Source organism: Ornithodoros turicata, chromosome 4 (genome assembly GCF_037126465.1).
Source record: "Ornithodoros turicata isolate Travis chromosome 4, ASM3712646v1, whole genome shotgun sequence".
NCBI classification, from domain to species: Eukaryota; Metazoa; Arthropoda; class Arachnida; order Ixodida; family Argasidae; genus Ornithodoros; species Ornithodoros turicata.
Genome location: NC_088204.1, coordinates 75,072,525 through 75,099,784, shown reverse-complemented (window position 1 = coordinate 75,099,784; position 27,260 = coordinate 75,072,525). Strand labels below are relative to the sequence as shown.

General features: G+C 40.9%; 1 protein-coding gene across 3 annotated transcripts in view; it reads right to left on the bottom strand.

The window, feature by feature from the left end:
* Window positions 1–27,260, bottom strand: part of LOC135391883 (tectonin beta-propeller repeat-containing protein 1-like) — a 70,269-nt gene that overhangs the window by 16,212 nt on the left and 26,797 nt on the right. For 2 of the 3 annotated variants that reach the window (XM_064622410.1, XM_064622412.1), the window contains exons 9-12: window positions 18,238–18,338; window positions 18,043–18,158; window positions 14,269–14,390; window positions 14,047–14,199 (exon numbers count right to left, since the gene is read on the bottom strand). In XM_064622410.1, the coding sequence (XP_064478480.1) occupies window positions 14,047–14,199; window positions 14,269–14,390; window positions 18,043–18,158; window positions 18,238–18,338 (492 nt within the window). The remainder of the gene's footprint in view (window positions 1–14,046; window positions 14,200–14,268; window positions 14,391–18,042; window positions 18,159–18,237; window positions 18,339–27,260) is intronic. The other variant, XM_064622411.1, reaches the window with a different exon arrangement.

Below are 27,260 nucleotides of genomic sequence, written 5' to 3'. Positions count from 1 at the left end.
GTGCTTTGTTATGACTAGATATTACGTTGAAGTCCCTTTCAAGGTGTCAACTAGACATGTGCTTTGTTATGACTAGATATTACGTTGAAGTCCCTTTCAAGGTGTCAACTAGACATGTGCTTTGTTATGACTAGATATTACGTTGAAGTCCCTTTCAAGGTGTCAAATAGACATGTGCTTTGTTGTGACTAGATATTACGTTGAAGTCCCTTTCAATGTGTCAAATAGACATGTGCTTTGTTATGACTAGCGTTTTACGTTATATTCTCTTTCAAGGTGTCAACTAGACGTGTGCTTTGTTATGACTAGATATTACGTTGAAGTCCCTTTCAAGGTGTCAACTAGACATGTGCTTTGTTATGACTAGATATTACGTTGAAGTCCCTTTCAAGGTGTCAAATAGACATGTGCTTTGTTATGACTAGATATTACGTTGAAGTCCCTTTCAAGGTGTCAAATAGACATGTGCTTTGTTATGACTAGCGTTTTACGTTATATTCTCTTTCAAGGTGTCAACTAGACATGTGCTTTGTTATGACTAGATATTACGTTGAAGTCCCTTTCAAGGTGTCAACTAGACATGTGCTTTGTTATTACTAGATATTACGTTGAAGTCCCTTTCAAGGTGTCAACTAGACATGTGCTTTGTTATGACTAGATATTACGTTGAAGTCCCTTTCAAGGTGTCAAATAACACGTGCTTTGTTATGACTTGCGTTTTACGTTGTATTCCCTTTCAAGGTGTCAAATAGACATGTGCTTTGTTATGAGTAGCGTTTTACGTTGTATTCCCTTTCCAGGTGTCAACTAGACATGTGCTTTGTTATGACTAGCGTTTTACGTTGTATTCCCTTTCAAGGTGTCAAATAGACATGTGCTTTGTTATGACTAGCGTTTTACGTTGTATTCCCTTTCAAGGTGTCAACTAGACATGTGCTTTGTTATGACTAGATATTACGTTGAAGTCCCTTTCAAGGTGTCAAATAGACATGTGCTTTGTTGTGACTAGATATTACGTTGAAGTCCCTTTCAATGTGTCAAATAGACATGTGCTTTGTTATGACTAGCGTTTTACGTTATATTCTCTTTCAAGGTGTCAACTAGACGTGTGCTTTGTTATGACTAGATATTACGTTGAAGTCCCTTTCAAGGTGTCAACTAGACATGTGCTTTGTTATGACTAGATATTACGTTGAAGTCCCTTTCAAGGTGTCAAATAGACATGTGCTTTGTTATGACTAGATATTACGTTGAAGTCCCTTTCAAGGTGTCAAATAGACATGTGCTTTGTTATGACTAGCGTTTTACGTTATATTCTCTTTCAAGGTGTCAACTAGACATGTGCTTTGTTATGACTAGATATTACGTTGAAGTCCCTTTCAAGGTGTCAACTAGACATGTGCTTTGTTATTACTAGATATTACGTTGTATTCCCTTTCAAGGTGTCAATTAGACATGTGCTTTGTTATGACTAGCTTGTTATGTTGAATTCCCTTTCAGGTTGCCAAATAACACGTGCTTTGTTATGACTTGCGTTTTACGTTGTGTTCCCTTTCAAGGTGTCAACTAGACATGTGCTTTGTTATGACTAGATATTACGTTGAAGTCCCTTTCAAGGTGTCAACTAGACATGTGCTTTGTTATGACTAGATATTACGTTGAAGTCCCTTTCAAGGTGTCAACTAGACATGTGCTTTGTTATGACTAGATATTACGTTGAAGTCCCTTTCAAGGTGTCAAATAGACATGTGCTTTGTTATGACTAGCGTTATACGTTATATTCTCTTTCAAGGTGTCAACTAGACATGCGCTTTGTTATGACTAGCGTTTTACGTTGTATTCCCTTTCAAGGTGTCAAATAGACATGTGCTTTGTTATGAGTAGCGTTTTACGTTGTATTCCCTTTCCAGGTGTCAACTAGACATGTGCTTTGTTATGACTAGCGTTTTACGTTGTATTCCCTTTCAAGGTGTCAAATAGACATGTGCTTTGTTATGACTAGCGTTTTACGTTGTATTCCCTTTCAAGGTGTCAACTAGACATGTGCTTTGTTATGACTAGATATTACGTTGAAGTCCCTTTCAAGGTGTCAAATAGACATGTGCTTTGTTGTGACTAGATATTACGTTGAAGTCCCTTTCAATGTGTCAAATAGACATGTGCTTTGTTATGACTAGCGTTTTACGTTATATTCTCTTTCAAGGTGTCAACTAGACGTGTGCTTTGTTATGACTAGATATTACGTTGAAGTCCCTTTCAAGGTGTCAACTAGACATGTGCTTTGTTATGACTAGATATTACGTTGAAGTCCCTTTCAAGGTGTCAAATAGACATGTGCTTTGTTATGACTAGATATTACGTTGAAGTCCCTTTCAAGGTGTCAAATAGACATGTGCTTTGTTATGACTAGCGTTTTACGTTATATTCTCTTTCAAGGTGTCAACTAGACATGTGCTTTGTTATGACTAGATATTACGTTGAAGTCCCTTTCAAGGTGTCAACTAGACATGTGCTTTGTTATTACTAGATATTACGTTGAAGTCCCTTTCAAGGTGTCAACTAGACATGTGCTTTGTTATGACTAGATATTACGTTGAAGTCCCTTTCAAGGTGTCAAATAGACATGTGCTTTGTTATGACTAGCGTTTTACGTTATATTCTCTTTCAAGGTGTCAACTAGACGTGTGCTTTGTTATGACTAGATATTACGTTGAAGTCCCTTTCAAGGTGTCAACTAGACATGTGCTTTGTTATGACTAGATATTACGTTGAAGTCCCTTTCAAGGTGTCAAATAGACATGTGCTTTGTTATGACTAGCGTTTTACGTTATATTCTCTTTCAAGGTGTCAACTAGACATGTGCTTTGTTATGACTAGCGTTTTACGTTGTATTCCCTTTCAACGTGTCAAATAGACATGTGCTTTGTTATGACTAGCGTTTTACGTTGTATTCCCTTTCAAGGTGTCAACTAGACATGTGCTTTGTTATGACTAGCGTTTTAAGTTGTATTCCCTTTCAAGGTGTCAACTAGACATGTGCTTTGTTATGACTAGCTTGTTATGTTGAATTCCCTTTCAGGTTGCCAAATAACACGTGCTTTGTTATGACTTGCGTTTTACGTTGTGTTCCCTTTCAAGGTGTCAACTAGACATGTGCTTTGTTATGACTAGATGTTACGTTGAAGTCCCTTTCAAGGTGTCAACTAGACATGTGCTTTGTTATGACTAGATATTACGTTGAAGTCCCTTTCAAGGTGTCAACTAGACATGTGCTTTGTTATGACTAGATATTACGTTGAAGTCCCTTTCAAGGTGTCAACTAGACATGTGCTTTGTTATGACTAGATATTACGTTGAAGTCCCTTTCAAGGTGTCAAATAGACATGTGCTTTGTTATGACTAGCGTTATACGTTATATTCTCTTTCAAGGTGTCAACTAGACATGCGCTTTGTTATGACTAGCGTTTTACGTTGTATTCCCTTTCAAGGTGTCAAATAGACATGTGCTTTGTTATGAGTAGCGTTTTACGTTGTATTCCCTTTCAAGGTGTCAACTAGACATGTGCTTTGTTATGACTAGCGTTTTACGTTGTATTCCCTTTCAAGGTGTCAAATAGACATGTGCTTTGTTATGACTAGCGTTTTACGTTGTATTCCCTTTCAAGGTGTCAACTAGACATGTGCTTTGTTATGACTAGATATTACGTTGAAGTCCCTTTCAAGGTGTCAAATAGACATGTGCTTTGTTGTGACTAGATATTACGTTGAAGTCCCTTTCAATGTGTCAAATAGACATGTGCTTTGTTATGACTGGCGTTTTACGTTATATTCTCTTTCAAGGTGTCAACTAGACATGTGCTTTGTTATGACTAACGTTTTACGTTGTATTCCCTTTCAAGGTGTCAAATAGACATGTGCTTTGTTATGACTAGCGTTTTACGTTATATTCTCTTTCAAGGTGTCAAGTAGACATGTGCTTTGTTATGACTAGATATTACGTTGAAGTCCCTTTCAAGGTGTCAACTAGACATGTGCTTTGTTATGACTAGATATTACGTTGAAGTCCCTTTCAAGGTGTCAAATAGACATGTGCTTTGTTATGACTAGCGTTTTACGTTATATTCTCTTTCAAGGTGTCAACTAGACATGTGCTTTGTTATGACTAGCGTTTTACGTTGTATTCCCTTTCAACGTGTCAAATAGACATGTGCTTTGTTATGACTAGCGTTTTACGTTGTATTCCCTTTCAAGGTGTCAACTAGACATGTGCTTTGTTATGACTAGCGTTTTACGTTGTATTCCCTTTCAAGGTGTCAACTAGACATGTGCTTTGTTATGACTAGCTTGTTATGTTGAATTCCCTTTCAGGTTGCCAAATAACACGTGCTTTGTTATGACTTGCGTTTTACGTTGTGTTCCCTTTCAAGGTGTCAACTAGACATGTGCTTTGTTATGACTAGATATTACGTTGAAGTCCCTTTCAAGGTGTCAACTAGACATGTGCTTTGTTATGACTAGATATTACGTTGAAGTCCCTTTCAAGGTGTCAACTAGACATGTGCTTTGTTATGACTAGATATTACGTTGAAGTCCCTTTCAAGGTGTCAAATAGACATGTGCTTTGTTATGACTAGCGTTATACGTTATATTCTCTTTCAAGGTGTCAACTAGACATGCGCTTTGTTATGACTAGCGTTTTACGTTGTATTCCCTTTCAAGGTGTCAAATAGACATGTGCTTTGTTATGAGTAGCGTTTTACGTTGTATTCCCTTTCCAGGTGTCAACTAGACATGTGCTTTGTTATGACTAGCGTTTTACGTTGTATTCCCTTTCAAGGTGTCAAATAGACATGTGCTTTGTTATGACTAGCGTTTTACGTTGTATTCCCTTTCAAGGTGTCAACTAGACATGTGCTTTGTTATGACTAGATATTACGTTGAAGTCCCTTTCAAGGTGTCAAATAGACATGTGCTTTGTTGTGACTAGATATTACGTTGAAGTCCCTTTCAATGTGTCAAATAGACATGTGCTTTGTTATGACTAGCGTTTTACGTTATATTCTCTTTCAAGGTGTCAACTAGACGTGTGCTTTGTTATGACTAGATATTACGTTGAAGTCCCTTTCAAGGTGTCAACTAGACATGTGCTTTGTTATGACTAGATATTACGTTGAAGTCCCTTTCAAGGTGTCAAATAGACATGTGCTTTGTTATGACTAGATATTACGTTGAAGTCCCTTTCAAGGTGTCAAATAGACATGTGCTTTGTTATGACTAGCGTTTTACGTTATATTCTCTTTCAAGGTGTCAACTAGACATGTGCTTTGTTATGACTAACGTTTTACGTTGTATTCCCTTTCAAGGTGTCAAATAGACATGTGCTTTGTTATGACTAGCGTTTTACGTTATATTCTCTTTCAAGGTGTCAAGTAGACATGTGCTTTGTTATGACTAGATATTACGTTGAAGTCCCTTTCAAGGTGTCAACTAGACATGTGCTTTGTTATGACTAGATATTACGTTGAAGTCCCTTTCAAGGTGTCAAATAGACATGTGCTTTGTTATGACTAGCGTTATACGTTATATTCTCTTTCAAGGTGTCAACTAGACATGCGCTTTGTTATGACTAGCGTTTTACGTTGTATTCCCTTTCAAGGTGTCAAATAGACATGTGCTTTGTTATGAGTAGCGTTTTACGTTGTATTCCCTTTCAAGGTGTCAACTAGACATGTGCTTTGTTATGACTAGCGTTTTACGTTGTATTCCCTTTCAAGGTGTCAAATAGACATGTGCTTTGTTATGACTAGCGTTTTACGTTGTATTCCCTTTCAAGGTGTCAACTAGACATGTGCTTTGTTATGACTAGATATTACGTTGTATTCCCTTTCAAGGTGTCAAATAGACATGTGGTTTGTTATGACTAGCGTTTTGCGTTATATTCTCTTTCAAGGTGTCAACTAGACATGTGCTTTGTTATGACTAGATATTACGTTGAAGTCCCTTTCAAGGTGTCAACTAGACATGTGCTTTGTTATGACTAGATATTACGTTGAAGTCCCTTTCAAGGTGTCAACTAGACATGTGCTTTGTTATTACTAGATATTACGTTGAAGTCCCTTTCAAGGTGTCAACTAGACATGTGCTTTGTTATGACTAGATATTACGTTGAAGTCCCTTTCAAGGTGTCAAATAGACATGTGCTTTGTTATGACTAGCGTTTTACGTTATATTCTCTTTCAAGGTGTCAACTAGACGTGTGCTTTGTTATGACTAGATATTACGTTGAAGTCCCTTTCAAGGTGTCAACTAGACATGTGCTTTGTTATGACTAGATATTACGTTGAAGTCCCTTTCAAGGTGTCCAATAGACATGTGCTTTGTTATGACTAGCGTTTTACGTTATATTCTCTTTCAAGGTGTCAACTAGACATGTGCTTTGTTATGACTAGCGTTTTACGTTGTATTCCCTTTCAACGTGTCAAATAGACATGTGCTTTGTTATGACTAGCGTTTTACGTTGTATTCCCTTTCAAGGTGTCAACTAGACATGTGCTTTGTTATGACTAGCGTTTTAAGTTGTATTCCCTTTCAAGGTGTCAACTAGACATGTGCTTTGTTATGACTAGCTTGTTATGTTGAATTCCCTTTCAGGTTGCCAAATAACACGTGCTTTGTTATGACTTGCGTTTTACGTTGTGTTCCCTTTCAAGGTGTCAACTAGACATGTGCTTTGTTATGACTAGATGTTACGTTGAAGTCCCTTTCAAGGTGTCAACTAGACATGTGCTTTGTTATGACTAGATATTACGTTGAAGTCCCTTTCAAGGTGTCAACTAGACATGTGCTTTGTTATGACTAGATATTACGTTGAAGTCCCTTTCAAGGTGTCAACTAGACCTGTGCTTTGTTATGACTAGATATTACGTTGAAGTCCCTTTCAAGGTGTCAAATAGACATGTGCTTTGTTATGACTAGCGTTATACGTTATATTCTCTTTCAAGGTGTCAACTAGACATGCGCTTTGTTATGACTAGCGTTTTACGTTGTATTCCCTTTCAAGGTGTCAAATAGACATGTGCTTTGTTATGAGTAGCGTTTTACGTTGTATTCCCTTTCAAGGTGTCAACTAGACATGTGCTTTGTTATGACTAGCGTTTTACGTTGTATTCCCTTTCAAGGTGTCAAATAGACATGTGCTTTGTTATGACTACCGTTTTACGTTGTATTCCCTTTCAAGGTGTCAACTAGACATGTGCTTTGTTATGACTAGATATTACGTTGAAGTCCCTTTCAAGGTGTCAAATAGACATGTGCTTTGTTGTGACTAGATATTACGTTGAAGTCCCTTTCAATGTGTCAAATAGACATGTGCTTTGTTATGACTGGCGTTTTACGTTATATTCTCTTTCAAGGTGTCAACTAGACATGTGCTTTGTTGTGACTAGCGTTTTACGATGTATTCCCTTTCAAGGTGTCAACTAGACATGTGCTTTGTTATGACTAGCGTTTTACGTTGTATTCCCTTTCAAGGTGTCAACTAGACATGTGCTTTGTTATGACTAGCGTTTTACGTTGTATTCCCTTTCAAGGTGTCAAATAGACATGTGGTTTGTTATGACTAGCGTTTTGCGTTATATTCTCTTTCAAGGTGTCAACTAGACATGTGCTTTGTTATGACTAGATATTACGTTTAAGTCCCTTTCAAGGTGTCAAATAGACATGTGCTTTGTTATGACTAGATATTACGTTGAAGTCCCTTTCAAGGTGTCAACTAGACATGTGCTTTGTTATGACTAGATATTACGTTGAAGTCCCTTTCAAGGTGTCAAATAGACATGTGCTTTGTTATGACTAGCGTTATACGTTATATTCTCTTTCAAGGTGTCAACTAGACATGCGCTTTGTTATGACTAGCGTTTTACGTTGTATTCCCTTTCAAGGTGTCAAATAGACATGTGCTTTGTTATGACTAGATATTACGTTGTATTCCCTTTCAAGGTGTCAAATAGACATGTGGTTTGTTATGACTAGCGTTTTGCGTTATATTCTCTTTCAAGGTGTCAAATAGACATGTGCTTTGTTATGACTAGCGTTTTACGTTATATTCTCTTTCAAGGTGTCAACTAGACGTGTGCTTTGTTATGACTAGATATTACGTTGAAGTCCCTTTCAAGGTGTCAACTAGACATGTGCTTTGTTATGACTAGATATTACGTTGAAGCCCCTTTCAAGGTGTCAAATAGACATGTGCTTTGTTATGACTAGATATTACGTTGAAGTCCCTTTCAAGGTGTCAAATAGACATGTGCTTTGTTATGACTAGCGTTTTACGTTATATTCTCTTTCAAGGTGTCAACTAGACATGTGCTTTGTTATGACTAACGTTTTACGTTGTATTCCCTTTCAAGGTGTCAAATAGACATGTGCTTTGTTATGACTAGCGTTTTACGTTATATTCTCTTTCAAGGTGTCAAGTAGACATGTGCTTTGTTATGACTAGATATTACGTTGAAGTCCCTTTCAAGGTGTCAACTAGACATGTGCTTTGTTATGACTAGATATTACGTTGAAGTCCCTTTCAAGGTGTCAAATAGACATGTGCTTTGTTATGACTAGCGTTTTACGTTATATTCTCTTTCAAGGTGTCAACTAGACATGTGCTTTGTTATGACTAGCGTTTTACGTTGTATTCCCCTTCAACGTGTCAAATAGACATGTGCTTTGTTATGACTAGCGTTTTACGTTGTATTCCCTTTCAAGGTGTCAACTAGACATGTGCTTTGTTATGACTAGCGTTTTACGTTGTATTCCCTTTCAAGGTGTCAACTAGACATGTGCTTTGTTATGACTAGCTTGTTATGTTGAATTCCCTTTCAGGTTGCCAAATAACACGTGCTTTGTTATGACTTGCGTTTTACGTTGTGTTCCCTTTCAAGGTGTCAACTAGACATGTGCTTTGTTATGACTAGATATTACGTTGAAGTCCCTTTCAAGGTGTCAACTAGACATGTGCTTTGTTATGACTAGATATTACGTTGAAGTCCCTTTCAAGGTGTCAACTAGACATGTGCTTTGTTATGACTAGATATTACGTTGAAGTCCCTTTCAAGGTGTCAAATAGACATGTGCTTTGTTATGACTAGCGTTATACGTTATATTCTCTTTCAAGGTGTCAACTAGACATGCGCTTTGTTATGACTAGCGTTTTACGTTGTATTCCCTTTCAAGGTGTCAAATAGACATGTGCTTTGTTACGAGTAGCGTTTTACGTTGTATTCCCTTTCCAGGTGTCAACTAGACATGTGCTTTGTTATGACTAGCGTTTTACGTTGTATTCCCTTTCAAGGTGTCAAATAGACATGTGCTTTGTTATGACTAGCGTTTTACGTTGTATTCCCTTTCAAGGTGTCAACTAGACATGTGCTTTGTTATGACTAGATATTACGTTGAAGTCCCTTTCAAGGTGTCAAATAGACATGTGCTTTGTTGTGACTAGATATTACGTTGAAGTCCCTTTCAATGTGTCAAATAGACATGTGCTTTGTTATGACTAGCGTTTTACGTTATATTCTCTTTCAAGGTGTCAACTAGACGTGTGCTTTGTTATGACTAGATATTACGTTGAAGTCCCTTTCAAGGTGTCAACTAGACATGTGCTTTGTTATGACTAGATATTACGTTGAAGTCCCTTTCAAGGTGTCAAATAGACATGTGCTTTGTTATGACTAGATATTACGTTGAAGTCCCTTTCAAGGTGTCAAATAGACATGTGCTTTGTTATGACTAGCGTTTTACGTTATATTCTCTTTCAAGGTGTCAACTAGACATGTGCTTTGTTATGACTAACGTTTTATGTTGTATTCCCTTTCAAGGTGTCAAATAGACATGTGCTTTGTTATGACTAGCGTTTTACGTTATATTCTCTTTCAAGGTGTCAAGTAGACATGTGCTTTGTTATGACTAGATATTACGTTGAAGTCCCTTTCAAGGTGTCAACTAGACATGTGCTTTGTTATGACTAGATATTACGTTGAAGTCCCTTTCAAGGTGTCAAATAGACATGTGCTTTGTTATGACTAGCGTTATACGTTATATTCTCTTTCAAGGTGTCAACTAGACATGCGCTTTGTTATGACTAGCGTTTTACGTTGTATTCCCTTTCAAGGTGTCAAATAGACATGTGCTTTGTTATGAGTAGCGTTTTACGTTGTATTCCCTTTCAAGGTGTCAACTAGACATGTGCTTTGTTATGACTAGCGTTTTACGTTGTATTCCCTTTCAAGGTGTCAAATAGACATGTGCTTTGTTATGACTAGCGTTTTACGTTGTATTCCCTTTCAAGGTGTCAACTAGACATGTGCTTTGTTATGACTAGATATTACGTTGTATTCCCTTTCAAGGTGTCAAATAGACATGTGGTTTGTTATGACTAGCGTTTTGCGTTATATTCTCTTTCAAGGTGTCAACTAGACATGTGCTTTGTTATGACTAGATATTACGTTGAAGTCCCTTTCAAGGTGTCAACTAGACATGTGCTTTGTTATGACTAGATATTACGTTGAAGTCCCTTTCAAGGTGTCAACTAGACATGTGCTTTGTTATTACTAGATATTACGTTGAAGTCCCTTTCAAGGTGTCAACTAGACATGTGCTTTGTTATGACTAGATATTACGTTGAAGTCCCTTTCAAGGTGTCAAATAGACATGTGCTTTGTTATGACTAGCGTTTTACGTTATATTCTCTTTCAAGGTGTCAACTAGACGTGTGCTTTGTTATGACTAGATATTACGTTGAAGTCCCTTTCAAGGTGTCAACTAGACATGTGCTTTGTTATGACTAGATATTACGTTGAAGTCCCTTTCAAGGTGTCAAATAGACATGTGCTTTGTTATGACTAGCGTTTTACGTTATATTCTCTTTCAAGGTGTCAACTAGACATGTGCTTTGTTATGACTAGCGTTTTACGTTGTATTCCCTTTCAACGTGTCAAATAGACATGTGCTTTGTTATGACTAGCGTTTTACGTTGTATTCCCTTTCAAGGTGTCAACTAGACATGTGCTTTGTTATGACTAGCGTTTTAAGTTGTATTCCCTTTCAAGGTGTCAACTAGACATGTGCTTTGTTATGACTAGCTTGTTATGTTGAATTCCCTTTCAGGTTGCCAAATAACACGTGCTTTGTTATGACTTGCGTTTTACGTTGTGTTCCCTTTCAAGGTGTCAACTAGACATGTGCTTTGTTATGACTAGATGTTACGTTGAAGTCCCTTTCAAGGTGTCAACTAGACATGTGCTTTGTTATGACTAGATATTACGTTGAAGTCCCTTTCAAGGTGTCAACTAGACATGTGCTTTGTTATGACTAGATATTACGTTGAAGTCCCTTTCAAGGTGTCAACTAGACATGTGCTTTGTTATGACTAGATATTACGTTGAAGTCCCTTTCAAGGTGTCAAATAGACATGTGCTTTGTTATGACTAGCGTTATACGTTATATTCTCTTTCAAGGTGTCAACTAGACATGCGCTTTGTTATGACTAGCGTTTTACGTTGTATTCCCTTTCAAGGTGTCAAATAGACATGTGCTTTGTTATGAGTAGCGTTTTACGTTGTATTCCCTTTCAAGGTGTCAACTAGACATGTGCTTTGTTATGACTAGCGTTTTACGTTGTATTCCCTTTCAAGGTGTCAAATAGACATGTGCTTTGTTATGACTAGCGTTTTACGTTGTATTCCCTTTCAAGGTGTCAACTAGACATGTGCTTTGTTATGACTAGATATTACGTTGAAGTCCCTTTCAAGGTGTCAAATAGACATGTGCTTTGTTGTGACTAGATATTACGTTGAAGTCCCTTTCAATGTGTCAAATAGACATGTGCTTTGTTATGACTGGCGTTTTACGTTATATTCTCTTTCAAGGTGTCAACTAGACATGTGCTTTGTTGTGACTAGCGTTTTACGATGTATTCCCTTTCAAGGTGTCAACTAGACATGTGCTATGTTATGACTAGCGTTTTACGTTGTATTCCCTTTCAAGGTGTCAACTAGACATGTGCTTTGTTATGACTAGCGTTTTACGTTGTATTCCCTTTCAAGGTGTCAAATAGACATGTGGTTTGTTATGACTAGCGTTTTGCGTTATATTCTCTTTCAAGGTGTCAACTAGACATGTGCTTTGTTATGACTAGATATTACGTTTAAGTCCCTTTCAAGGTGTCAAATAGACATGTGCTTTGTTATGACTAGCGTTTTACGTTGTATTCCCTTTCAAGGTGTCAAATAGACATGTGCTTTGTTATGACTAGCGTTTTACGTTATATTCTCTTTGAAGGTGTCAACTAGACTATGGCTTTGTTATGACTAGCGTATTACGTTGAAGTCCCTTTCAAGGTGTCAAATTTTGCCAAGAATTTTCCGCCAACGATGGCCCCATGAAGTTAACACATTTAAATATAGTTCAGCCGAATGTCCAAAGATGCAGACGTTTCGTTCTTTCTTTTACACATCAATTAAAAGGCTACCAAGGCGCTCATCGCTACAGGGTGTGTTTGCTTGCTTCAGCACTTGTTCTAAAGCCATCGTCATGTTCTCGAGTCTCCATTTTCCTGCCACTTTTATCGAACTACCGTTTATGTCGAAACCTTCCTTTGGTGCAGGTTCCAAATCACGTCGTTAATATCAGAGGAGGCACAGTAAGCGGGTTTCGCCGCCGCGAAAATAGTGTCGCCGCTGGCATTTCCCGCCAAATTCCGGCTATTTACTTTCCATTGACTCCGGTTCCTCACGTGACCTTTCTCGATCATGATTGGCTGAGGCTCATTTAACCGGTGGATTCTCCCGCGTTCGTTTCTCCAAGGCGCCGACCCGTCTGACCGTTGTGTAGCTGCGTCTACGTATGTGAGGAGTCGGTGATTTCGTTTCGTGGATTTCGAAGATGTTCGAGCCATGGACGAACGCCTGAATGAAAGGTAAGCATACAAACGTATGATGCATGTCAGTGATCAGACGTTTAATACTGTCGCCTAACTGTGTGTATGGAGGTACGCCTTGTCCCGTTTTACATCACTTTCTGCCGGTTATCACTCATGATCTGTTAGATGATTATGCGTGGCGTTACTTGTTGCGTTTTGTTGCGCGATTTGAATGCTTATGTTTAATACACTGGTGTGCATGAAAAGGAAAACAGCATGCAACGCGTACGCCGGGCTCCTCGAATTTTGTCATTAGGCGCGTAACGATAGCGTGTCTTACATAGCGTATTCAGCCAATTAACGTTGCCTGTGCTCGGGTTTACCATATCATTAACAGGTTCCTGTTTTTTAATTTAGACGCCGACAGCTGTTCGTGGCCTTGCGATTCGCGAGCATGTGGCCCCTGTCACCTGAAAATTCTACATTTGTGCTGGGATGAAGAGGATGGCTTCTGCGACTCATCACGTGCTATGTATGTGTGTAATAATATCTACTTTCTCCAAACCTAATAGGTTCCCTTAAGGATTGTATAACATGATAGTCACGCTTGCTGTTGCTCGGCACTATTTATTCTTTATTTATGCTACAGTATTCTGTAATAATCGTGTACATTTACTTGCATTCAAATGTTGCTTCTTGTTTATATGTTTACCGTGTCAATAAATTTGTACACGTGAATTCCTTCGCCTTCTGGATTTTCATTATCTGCTTCTCGATAATATTAGCAGATGGCCTGACGAAGCGCTCGGAACAGAGGGGGGGGGGAGAATTCGAGTGAGAGGGTATGGAGAGGGCACGCAGCGCACATGCGCAGTTCGATCAGCCAGCGCGCGCTTTTTGCCGCCGTTTTCCGGCTAATTTGTCGTGATTCGTTACGGATGATCACGTGGTCAAGAGGGGCGGTGGTTTTCGTGGCGAAACTGTGGAAGCTACAGCTGCACTCCACTGGTTAATATGGTCACAACGAGTGCTTGCTGTAATCGTGCTCAATGGGAATTTGGACCCGTGCCAATGCATGAACACTACGAGACAAACAGACAAACAAACGTAAAAACTACAACTTATGCCCATACCTTCTCTTCTCGTTCACCCTTGGTGTACTCCAGTCGTATCGCTACAGACTCCACACCTTCCACGATCGAACTTTCCAGTTCCAACGTGCACTGGACTTGCTCTAGTGGATTGGTACAGATGAGCGGTCTCGCTGTTTTCACCCATATTGATTGCTGAAATAGCATTGGCCGTCATAATGCCGTGAGTTATCAACTGGTAGGAGCGTCAGGCAATAGTGTTACCATATCCACAGCGTCGCCATCCTTTAAGGCATCCGTTACCCTGATGCGCCGTTGCGCTAAACGGCATAAGACGGCGATTCTGCCCGGTGGCCTTTCTTGAGCTCTTTTATTACTAGGGTCACCTGCAACGGCGAAAGTAACGGCGACACAATGGAATAAAGATACGAAAGTAACGAACATTAGACAACTGACCGAAAGTAGCGAGTGACATCAGAGCATATAAGGAAGAAAAAGCACAAACATTTACACGACAATTGGTTGAGGGGTCCCGCTTCAGGCGTATAGGTTTGAAGTTTCAGCTTGGTGTCTGATTGTTATGTATTGCGTTCCTCGGAATTGGATTTAAACCCTGGGACCTTAAAAGCAGTTCTGTCGAACTGAACGCGGGGCTGCTCCCACACCCCTGACCGTCCCGTGGCAGGTTGAGAGATGGTCGCATCCTCATTTCCCACTGTTCTCCTGTGTTGCCTTGCGAAAAATTCCGTTGACACAGCAACTTTTGCCCCCACGATTGGTGTCAACGAGTAAGAAAAGAACGAGCGGCATAATGGCATTGATAAACGAAAGTAACAAGCGATGAACGGGCATTCAAAAAACGAAGGTAAGAAGAGACATCAAGGATCAAAGTAACGAGTGACAGAAGGGCATTATAGGGAACGGAACTAATAGGTGACAGAAGGGCATCGAGGTTCGAAAGAAAGCAGCGGTATACGGCATTAGGGAGCGGAAGCAACAAGCGACATGCGGGCAATGAAAAAAGGGGTTGCGACAGGTCATTCCAGGTTACTCCAGATCAACATAAAAGACGTTTCTTTGCATTGATATGAACGTGCATTGAAAGTTTCACAGCGAAGAGTGCAATAGAAGCGGGGAAAGTGGTCACCGCGCATGGAGGAAAGAAACATAGGAGAGGCCCTTCCAACTGTTTGCCATTGGGACGGGCGTGCAAGCCTTCGCATTGCATTCTGGGGTGCTCCTGTCTACCATGTGACCGCTCACGTGACCCCAAGAGCATGCGCAGGCCAGCTCCCAAAGCAGACGACGGGAGTCGTGATTGTTTTGCAGTTCAGATATCTGCATTGTGATGAATGCCGCGCGTCCAGTTTTATTTGTGTGTGTTCGGATGTTTACTCTTGGTTTACCCTTCTTCTAAAAGACCAGCCACGGTCTGCAGGACAAGCACGCAGGACTAGAAACATCATTCGTGGCAGCGACGTTTGCGTGACGACGTGGCCGCGTTTCGTGTGTTTCTTGCTGAAGAGCTAAAGCATGCCAGTAATCAAACTTGTACAACAATGGAGGGAATCAAATGAATCTGCAGCTGTAGCACAGCGCCAGCTTGCAAACGAACGATTCAAGATGACTCTCTCGCAGACAGGGGTTCGAAACAACCGATCAAGTACGTACTTACGAAGAAAACGTTATTCCCGTGGCAGAGCTGCTTTCTGATGAATGACAGCCGCAACCGCGGTAAGAACACGTTAACAGAACGTTGATTCCGCAATGGTGTTCACATTGTACAAGTAAATGACTTTGGAAAAGTATAAAAGCATGGAAAGCAGCGCGAGGAACAAAGCGTTGCTAAACCGAAACTTTAGAGAGGATAATATGGTGGACAGGAAGTAATGGCTGTTTTTACAGCAGCGACCGCCAGAGTGGCCCCACGGAAATCAGTTCGAAACGGCCGCTCCTGTGTTTCCTTCCTCCATGGCACCGCAAGTACCGAAACTCATGCAGTTCTGACGTCACAGCCCTCGCCGCCGCCTGTGAGGCAGCGCACTGGAAGTGACGTGCTTACGGCTGCCAATGAGTATGGACGCAACTCTGAGCTCTCTGGCGTCTGCGCTTTGCTCTGGAGTGTCTTCGAGGGCTTGTATCTCGCCGAGGACGAAATGTAAAAGAATTCTTTTTTTTTTCAATTCGTCCATGGTATAATGAACCATATCTATGAAAGTGTCCCAACCCCTTTAAGGAACGAAGGTAAACAACGAGATTAGACCATTGAGGAACTAAAGTAACGGCGACATAAGTGCACAAAGGTACGAAAGTAACAGAACGACAACAGAACGAAAATAGCGAGTGACATCAGGACATAACAGAAGGAAAATAACGAGCGATATATATGGGCATTAGGAAACGGATTTAACGAGCGACAAAGGGTATCGAGGAACGCGAGGAACGAAAGACATGAGGACATTAAGGTAAACAGCGGTATTAGGGCCTTAAGGAAAGAAAGTAACGAGAAACATATGGCACCAGGGAAAGCAAGTAAATAGCGACAGAAAGGCATTAAGCAGCGAAGGGGCATTAGTGATAGTAAGACGTTAAGGAACGAAGGTAAACAGTGATAGTAAGGCATTAGGAACGAAAATAACGAGTGATATATCAGCGTTACGGAACGAAAGTAACGGGTGATATACAGCGTTAGGAAACGAAAGTAACGAGTAATATACCAGCATTTGGGAACGAAGGTAACGAGTGATATGTAAGCATTAGGGAACGAAACTAACGAGTAATATATCAGCATTTGGGAACGAAACTCATGAGTGGTATATCAGCATTTGGGAACGAAAGTAACGATGAATATATCAGCATCTGAGAACGAAGGTGTCGAGTGATATATCAGAATTGGGGAACGAAAGTAAAGAGCGACATGAAAGCATTAAGGAACACAGGTAGACAGTGACAATAGGGCATTAAGGGACATAGGTAAATATGAGAATAGGAAAGTAACGAGTGATATATCAGCATTGGGGAATGGGACTAACGAGCTGCATCGTGGAACGAAGGTAGAGTAACATAAGGGCGTTATGGAACGAAAGGAATGAGCAACACCCGGACATATAGGAACAAAAGTAACGAGCGACATCGGGGATTAAGGAACAAAAGTAACGAGCGATATATCGGTATTAGGGAACGAAAGTAAATAGCGACATAAGGGCATCAAGCAACGAAAGTAACAAACACCATAAGGGCATAGATGAACGGAAGCAACGAGTGACATAAGCGCATTAAAAAACGAAGGTGAACAGAAACTTTAGTGCATTATGGGACGCAAGAATAAGGAGTGACACAGGGGCATTATAGGGAACGGAGCTAATGAGTGACGTAAGGGTATCAATGAACGAAAGTAAACAGCACCATGAGGGCATAAATGAACGAAAATAACGAGCGATACATGTGCATTAGGGAACGGAATTAACGAGCCGCATAAGGGCATTCAGGAACGAAGGTAAGGAACGACATAAGAACATAAAGGAGCGAAAGTATCCAGGGACATAGCAACGTTAAGGAACGGAAGGGACACGAAGGCACTAGGGAACGAAAGTATAGCGAGCGACTTCAAGGCATTGTGAAACGGCTGTAACGTACAACAAAACGTTATATAATCAAAGTAGCGACATAAAGAAATACCATCAAAACGAAAGTAAATGACCAAAGACAGGCATTGGAAAACAAAAATGCCGAGTGCCGGCAAAAATGCCGAAAAAATAATAATAGATTCGGTGTTCAACACAGCGAGACAATTATGACCATGACCAACACGTAAGGGTATTAAAAAACAAAGCAACGGCATTACATAGAACGAAGGTAACGAGCAATATAACGACATTAGGAAGCACAAGTAACGAGCGACATGACTGCAACGAAGGACAAAAGTAACGTGCGATGTCGTTTCTTATTACATTTCCTTCTCGAGAATTTCGATATTTCAATATTTGTCCTTATGACCTGTCTGCATCAATTCGGAAGTGGCAATATGAGGTACGGTACCTGAAGTAAACCATGCACTTGGAGCTGCAAGGTAGTCGATTGTGCAAGCACTTCCACTGACCCACGTCCAATTAATCGAACCCACGCAATCAGCAGGGTCAAACTTGCCAGTGCTGCTGTAAAATCGAAGGTGATACAGTGATAACAGGTGATTTTTAAGACAATGATAAGACAGCAGCAAGATAGGTGTATTACCCAGTGATGTTGCCGTCATCGCGGATTCTGGAGCGTAGATTACCTTGAAGTTCAGAGGTCCCGTACGCATTAGCAGAATCGTCGCCAACGTCCTCAGCACCCTATAGATGTAAGTTGATATGTGGCAGTTGTCGAAAAAGCCAGACAGCGACGGATTATGAGTCACGCAGTTCTCGATTGCCAGTCGAGTGTGTTAAAAGGGCCGTAAACAGGTACAAAAGGTGCACATTTCTTTGTGTTATATTATTGAAACTTATGCAGTGAAAACCCCTTGCAATTACTAACGCTCAAAAACAAAAGGCGCTTGCATACGGATGAAATATTCACTGCACTCTTCCGCATTTTAGCTCCGCCCCGCGCTCTAACTTTACATCATTTTGACGTCGCGCTTTCCTCACCAATTACGATCGAGTGTTCCACGTATGATTTTATCTCAAATGCGGAATTGGACTAGATGAACTTGGATCCTCTTCTATTCAACATCTAAACAGTTACAGCTTCAAACTGAAAAAGAAATGAGTTCAATTTAGGAATCATACGCGCACTACGTTTTCTGGGCAGTAGCACGCAGCACGCCACGAGTGCGAATGAATATCCGGGACTACAGTTCGCGACGGAACATCTTCGTCATCTTCGAATGGTTCTGACAACTGGGCTGCCGTGCTTTGGTTTGAGCTACGCGGCATCGCGTCACCAGCTTGCGTGGTACAGTGGATAGCGTGCTGGCCATGTCACGTCGTGACTGGGAGGAGCCCGGGTTCGAATCGCGTCATGTGATAGCAGCCCAACTGTTGACGTTTCCGCCAGCCGGAGATGTTGAAGATGTCATGACGTTGAATTTCGGAACCATGGAGCGCAAAACGTCGTTTCACACAAACAAACTGAGCGCTCCGACCACTGATCTCGATTGTAAAAGGCTGGATCGCGGATAGGGAGCGCGAGCGTGCGGCAACCGGCCGCCATCTTACTGTACCCAAAACAGTCGCTGCAGCGATCATGGCAACTTTTTCCAATTACGGTCGTACCAACCGTAACGGCAAGGATACAGGGCTGAAATTTCTACAGGTGAGTCATTCTTTATCAAGGAATAAATAGGCGTCCATTTTGTACATTTATTTGACAATTATGAAGTGTTTTTTTGCCCAAAACCAGCACTGGGTGCAAGTTGTTTGATCGCTCTTCCGAGGTTCAATCGAACACACTTGCATTTTACCCGGCGGCAAATACAGTTTCAGTGCATAATATGCTGGAGAGAACATGTTACACTACACTGATAGTGTTGTCATCAATATGTGCGAGCACTCGAGCGCTTTTCTGCATGCATTGCTAGCACGGTATACACGGTGTTCTCTACGGATGCAAGTGCACAGTCATTTCTTTGAACCACTTTCGCGCACAAGTTCAGTATTACGACGTAATGAGACCAAGAGAGTCAATCTTTTTCATGTATTGGTATTGTTTTGTGCCTTGGTTTGATTTGTGACAAAGAATCCTACGTAACGTTGGTGTGGTGTGACTTATAGATACCGCCTTTGTGTCTGAGCTATGTTGTAAGCTTGTTGCGATAATAATAATTTTTATTAATAATTAATAATGTTAATAATAGTTTGTAGCTTCTTATGTTATTTGTAGCAGTGTTTCAAAAGTGGTCTCTCAATACAAGTTTCCTCACGGGGGCTACCCAGAGGATCGTCTGTGCAGTGTGATGCGATCGAGCATGCAGATAAGTATCATGTGTTCCTCATCCACGGGTTCCTACTTTACGGGGAGGAATCATCTCAGTGCACGCACTGTGATGAGCCTCTCTCAATTTTGCCCATTCTCTCTACATGTTCACATCATGAATCACATCACTTGAGAGAGTTTTATATGCACCTTAGGCCCCTTCACCCAGCATTGTCTTGGTGATGAAGCTATAATTCTTTTTAAAACAGCGTTTAGACGTTGCAATTTCTAAAAGAAATCGGGATTGTAAAGCCCGTTTTAAACTGATGTTTTAAACATTTATGCAATGCTTTTGCTAAACAACATATTTATTTTTAACTAGTTGCATCCTAACCAGTGTTCTCTCCTTCAGAGCTGCCTCGACATACTCAAGAAATGGGTGCAAAACCTGAGCAGTGCCCACAAACTTCGATCACCGCAGCACCTCCAAAAGGTAAAAGCATATGTGTCACATGAGATTTTTAAAGGTATTCATAGTATATAATACCTTGTATTAACTGTTGTAGATCTAGCCCACCTCTACAGTATACACCCTCAGGAATTAAAACTTGTTGGGGAACTGTGATCATTGTTTCAGTTAATAGGCATGCACATATATGCTATAAGAAAATTATTTCTTGAGAATGCACTACTCTTGATAACATTCATGCAGCTGTAGGTTTACCTTCGGCCTCTTGGAACTCTCTGTAGTTTTGGAACTCTCTGTACTGAATATTTTATGGTGTCGAAGTGGCGGTTCCTTCAAGGTAGGAATATCGTAGATGGGAGCGTGTCCGTCCTGTGTAGTTTTCCCCCCCCTTCGTTGCTCCTCAGACTCAAGGAGATGTTTCCGTTCAATCGTATACACCAGCTCGCTTGTCTACTCTACTTATGTCCTTGAAATTAACAAAGTGTGGATTGCATTAAGCAATTTGTAATACACTGAACACATAGGCAGCAAAACAAAAATTTAAAATTCAGCATGTATGAAAATTGGGTGCAACAAATTTACATAGTCTACCTGTACATTGTTATTCCTGAGATATATATTGTCATTGCAGGGAGGTCACAAAACAATAAACGTATTGTTTTGTCACCTCCCTGCACATTCATTGTATCTTGAAATGCATATATGCAAGAATAAATGTTGAACTTGAAAAATGTATATTCACTTTATTCACAGAGCATAACATCACTTATCTTCTTTACAAGAGCATATCGTGTTACATCTTTGTCATGCAGAATGCACAACCAAGAAAGCCATCTTCCACTAAACATCACGTTTGACATGATTCAGTTAGTATCATTTCATAGACAGTGTACACCAGGGCTCCAGTTTCAAGCTCCAAATCGTCATGTTGCAGTTTGGAAACCGTATATTCGTAGTGCAAGAGAGCCCTCGCACATTAAAATGGAAGACTGGACTCCTATGAGAGAGACTCACGCTGAAGAAAAGTGTGCAAACTGCGGAAAGTGTCATAGAGGAGATCTTCAGAAATCATGCCTGGTTTCACGGCAGTGCTACCACACTCCCTTTTAGATGACGATGATAATGATTGGAGTTTCAGATGTGCAGTTGCATTTTTTTGAAACGTGCTCCACATAACAAGCATGACAAAGTCAGCAGTGGATGGCAGGCCCCCGTCCCTACGCAGCTTTGTTCACGCTGCAGCTCTATTCAGCAAAAGCATGGGAGTACGCGAGAAGGACATTCAATTTCACCTGCAAATAATCAGAGCAAATGAAGGAAGAAACAAACAAAAAAAGAAGTGCTGTACTTGAAAAGGAGATATGTCTTGTGTCTCAAGGAGGTGTTACCACTTACTAAGTAACTTGACTAAGTTTACATACATTTACCTAGATTAACTGGCCTAAGCGTGATAATTGCGTGAAGTAATTGTTTGGGATGCTTCGGTGTGTCCATATTTGCGAGGCATTACGTCGAACACACCACTGTCGTTCACTAAAAGACCCTTTCTTGCTTGATATAAATCACAACGCATACGCCTGTCTAAAACAACGGCTGTGATTCTACGGGGCGATTTGTTTCTGCCATGCGGGTATATCCTTTCTGGGACCGTTCTTTGTGGGACAATTTTTGTCCACAACGCAGCACGGGAGATTATTACATGGTCGTTGTTAATCTCACATCGTTTCTTATTGAAATATTGGCTGGGAAACGTGCTGTAGTACAATCCCCAGCGCTGCATGCAGTGACGGTCTAGTTTCGGAATGCAAAACATAACGTAATTAAGAATCGAACGGCAGGACACCTGTGAAACACTGTTAGGATACATCAGTATACTGGCACCTTACAAAATTGTGTGACGACGAACAACGATCAACGCCTGCAGCGCAATAAATACTCACAATCTCTGTTGCCTCCCATTGTTTTCTATGGGCAGACACAGCGCTTTAGGGCCTCCCAATATGGCGGCCCGAATGCGTGCCTCTCCCCCACGAGCCCCTCTCCCATGCGCGATCCAGCCTTTATACATAGAGATCAGTGGCTCCGACTCACATGTTTATTGGCTGCTAATTCGAAACGTCATGTGCGCAGCTCGGCCCCCCGATTGGACGGCAAAACACTACGTAGCCATGTGACGTATGCGTGGTGGAGAGGGGCTCGCTGGTTACTCATCTTTGAAAGCAGTTATATGGGTCAATAGGCGCGTTTACATGGGCGTATACGTCGACTGAAAGCAAGATCGATTAGCCGATCGATTAGTCAATAGCCGAACGAAATGTATATTTGGGTATTATGACCTGTGTTCTTTCATGAGGTGTCATTATTTCAGAAATGTTTGGTGGCCCCTTTAATAACCAATTACGCTACACTGGCATCTGCTTACCAAGGGATTTCATGTAACTAACGGGACACCCACTCACTCTCATCACATTCCGTCCAACATTTCTTCTTCGTCTCACACACACACACAGGTACAACCACTGATCTCGATTGTAAAAGGCTGGATCGCGGATAGGGAGCGCGAGCGTGAAGAAACCGACCGCCATCTTACGGTGCCCACAACAGCCGCCGCAGCGATCATGGCAACTTCTTGCAATTACGGTCGTACCAACCGTACTGGCAAGGTTACAGGGCCTAAACTTATACAGGTGAGTCACTCTTCATCAAGGAATAAATAGGCGTCCATTCTGTACATTTATTTGACCATTATGAAGTGTTTTTTTTTTTTGCCCAAAACGAGCACTGGATGCAGGTTGCTTGATCGCTCTTCCGACGTTCAATCGAGCACACTTGCATTTTACCCGGCGGCAAATACAGTTTGAGTGCATAATATGCTTGAAAGAACATGTTATACTACACAGGTAGTGTTGTCATCAATATATGTGCGAGCACTCGAGCGCTTTTTTGCATGCGTTGCTAGCATGGTACACGGTGTTCTCTGCGGAAGCAAGTGCCACAGTCATTTCTTTGAATTACCTTCGCGCACAAGTTCGGTATTACGTCATAATAAGACCACGATTGTCACATTTTTTTCATGTATTGGTATTGTTTTGTGCCTTGGTTTGATTTGTGACAAAGATTATTTTTTGTGACTTTTTTTTTTTATTTGTGACAAAGTTTGATTTGTGAATCCTACGTAACGGTGGTGTGGCGCGACTTGAATAACGCCTTTGTGTCTGAGCTGTATCGTCAGCTTGTTACGATAGTAATAATTTGTAGCGTGTCGCGCTATTTGTAGCAGTTTTAAGGCAAAAGTGGTCTCTCAATACAGGTTTCGTCATGAGGGCTGCCCAGTGAATAATCTGTGCAGTGTGATACGGCTGGGTGTACAGGTAAGTATCACGTTCCTCATCCACTGGTTTCTACTTTACAGGAAGGAACAACCTCAGTGCACGCACTGTGGTTAGCCTCTCTCAGTTTTGCATATTTTCTTACATGTTCACATCAGAAACACACCTTACACTTTAGGCTCGTTCACCCAGCAATATAATAATTAGAGATTATAATTCTTTTTAGAAGAGTTCCCCATATTCTTTTTAGAATAGTTTTTAATCTTTTTAGTTATTAGAAGATACAGGGATTGTAAACCATGTTTTAAACTGATGTTTTAACATTTGTCCAATGCATTTATTAAACAACATATTCATTTTTAACTGGTTGCACCTAAACCAATGTTCTGATGTATTATTTCCTTTGTTGTCGATGCACCATAAAAGTTGGAATAATCATCATCAATGCAGGTTACTTCACAGCTGCCTCAACATACTCAAGAAATGGGTGCAGAACCTGCGTAATGCCCGCAAACTTTGACTACCGCAGCACCTCCAGAAAGTAAAGGGATATGTGTCACATGGGATTTTTAAAGGCATTCACAGTATATAATACCTTGTATGAACTGTTGTAGATCTAAGCAGCTTCTACAGTACACTCTCAGAAATTAAAACTTGTCAGGGAACTGTGATAATTGTTTCAGTTAATAGGCATGCACACATACGCTATAAGAAGACAATTATTTATTGAGAATGCACTTCTCTGGCTACTCATGTTGTTTACATCTACTGTTGATCACATTCATTTATCACATATTATATTCTTATATATTATTATTATATTATCACATATTCGATCACATTAAATTTAGTATTTAGCATATATGAGAAAATATCAGTGGGGAAGTTGCTATTCATTGCTCATTCCAACCTAAAATTGAGTGCTACAAATTTAGAGAGCGTACCTGACCATTGTCATTCCTAACATATATATTGCCATTGTAGCAAGGGCACAAAACAATAAATGTAGTCTTTTGTGACCTCCCTGCACGTTCATTGTATCCTGAAACGCATAAGTGCAAGAAATAAATCTTGAACTTGAATAAACTTGATGTTGTATAAACTTGACATAAAATGTTGAATAATATAATGAATGATATAAAATATTGAATAAACCTGAACTCATATATTCTCTTTACTCATCATCAGTGATCTTCATTACAAAAGCATATCGTGTTAGACTTTTTTGTTTGCGTTTCACAGACTGGGTACACGAGGGCCAAAATGACAAAATCACAACTGTTTCAACCTCCAAATAGTCCTGTTGCAATTTGAAGACCATGCGTGAAGCTGCATCTTTTGGAACATGCTCCACATAACAAGCATGACAAAGTCAGCACTGGATAGCAGGACCCCGTCCCCAAGCAGCGTTTCTCACGCTGCAGTTGTATTCAACAAAAGCATGTGAGTGCTGGAGAAGGACATTCAGTTTGGCACAACCGCGCCTGCAAATAATCAGAACAAATAAAGGAAGAAGCAAACAAACATAGAAGGGCTGTACTTCAAAAAGAGATAAGTCCTGTGTCTCAAGGAGGTGTTACCACTTTCTAAGTAACTTAGTTGATTAAGCTTCCGATTAACTGTCCTAACGAGTGTGATCTAATTGCGTGAAGTAATTATTTGGGCTGCTTCGGTGTGTCCATATTTGCGAGGCAAAGCACCGCTGTCGTTTACTAAAAGATTCTTTCTAAGGCGATGCTTGATATAAATCATACTAAACGCATACACGGCTAAAACAACGGCTGTGATTCTACAGAACGATCTCTTTCTGCCATGCGAGTATATCTTTTCCCGGACCGTTCTTTATGGAACAATTTTTGTCCAGAACGCAGTACGGGATATTATATACAAGGTTGTTGTTAACCTCAAGTCGTCTCTTATTGAAATATTGGCTGGGAAACGTGCTGTTGTACAATCCTCAGCGCTGCACTGCAGTGACGGTCTAGTTTCGGAATGCAAAACATAACGTAATTACGAATCGAACGGCAGGACACCTGTGAAACACTGTTAGGATACATCAGTATACTGCTACCTTACAAAATTGTGTGATGACAAACAACGATCAATGCTAGCAGCGCAATAAATACTCACAATCTCTGTTGCCTCCCATTGTTTTCTATGGGCGCACACTTCGCTTTAGGGCCTCCCAACATGGCGGCCCGAAGGCACGCCTCTCCCCCACGAGCCCCTCTCCCAAGCGGGATCCAGCCTTTATACATAGAGATCAGTGGGTACAACATATTACGAGGCAGCGGCATCTGATGAACACGGTGGAAAGTAACTGTTCTGAGGCTGAAACACATAAACGACGAAAATAACGACGACTGCCATCCTTAAATGTTCATGATCTTATGCACGTTGAAGCTTGTGTTCAGTATCAGAACAATTACTTTCCATCGCGTTCTCCAGATGCCGCTGCCTCATAGTGTGTGTTGTTTTTTGTTTTTTGTTTTTTTTTTGCGTGCGTGCGTGCGTGCGTGCGTGTATGTGGCAATCGAAAGATGTGTGGTTCATATCCTACCGCTGTCTGGCTTGTTCGACTACTGCCAATGTCATCTTTCAATTGTCCATGTACTTGGGCACCTTTAGCCTTGTGTTGTGTTCGCCTGTTCATGTGTTTCAGCCTCGGGACAGTTGCTAATCCGTTAGCATTAGGAGTGTCAAAATGGAAAAAGCTGTATGTATGTTTGTGTATGTGTGTGTGTGTGTGCGTGCGTGTCTGTGTATGAGATGGTGAAGCCCCACCGAGGCAGAGGTATAAGTGGACGTGTAAAAGGGATATAAGAGGGTAAATGTAAATGGAGGTAAATCATTTGAAATTGAAGTAGTTGAAGGTAATTAAGAGTAAGAGGTAAGAGTAATTTAAGGCAAATAAAACAAGAAAGTTGAGTTTAAAGGTAATGAATGTAAGATATACGAGGGGTGTTCAAGTCAAACCGGGACTTTTTGTCTCGTATGTGTACAAAGTGGCTCGCTCTACTTCTTTTTCGTCATTTTCACACGTGACAGGCCTCCACGTTGACCACGTGGTGGTCCAAAGTTTCTGCAAAGCAGAAGACACGTGCTGGACAAGAAGGCCGACAACGACGTGAGCGCGCACATCGAACAGCGAATTCCCATGGAGTTTCTCGCTAATGAAGGCGTAAAGTCATCTGAAATTCACAGAATGCTTGAGGCTCAGTATGGCCACGATACACTTAGCCCCAGCAGAGCGTTTGAGTGGTGCAAACGGTTCCGAGACCGCCGTACATCAGTGCAGGACGATCAGGCCGGGGCGGCTAACAGCTCCGTGTCAGAGTTCCTCAGAACATCCAACTTGTGGAGCACCTGATCCTCAAGGACTGACGGATAACATGTCTCGAACTGACTGCAAAGACGGACCTTTCTGTGGGAACGTTGAACACTATCGTTCATGAACACCTCCAGTTTTGGAAAGTTAGTGCCCGTTGTGCCCCGAGGCAGTTCTCCGTGTTTATCCGACAGAGAAGACTGGATATCTCCCAAGAGCTAAGGTACCGTTT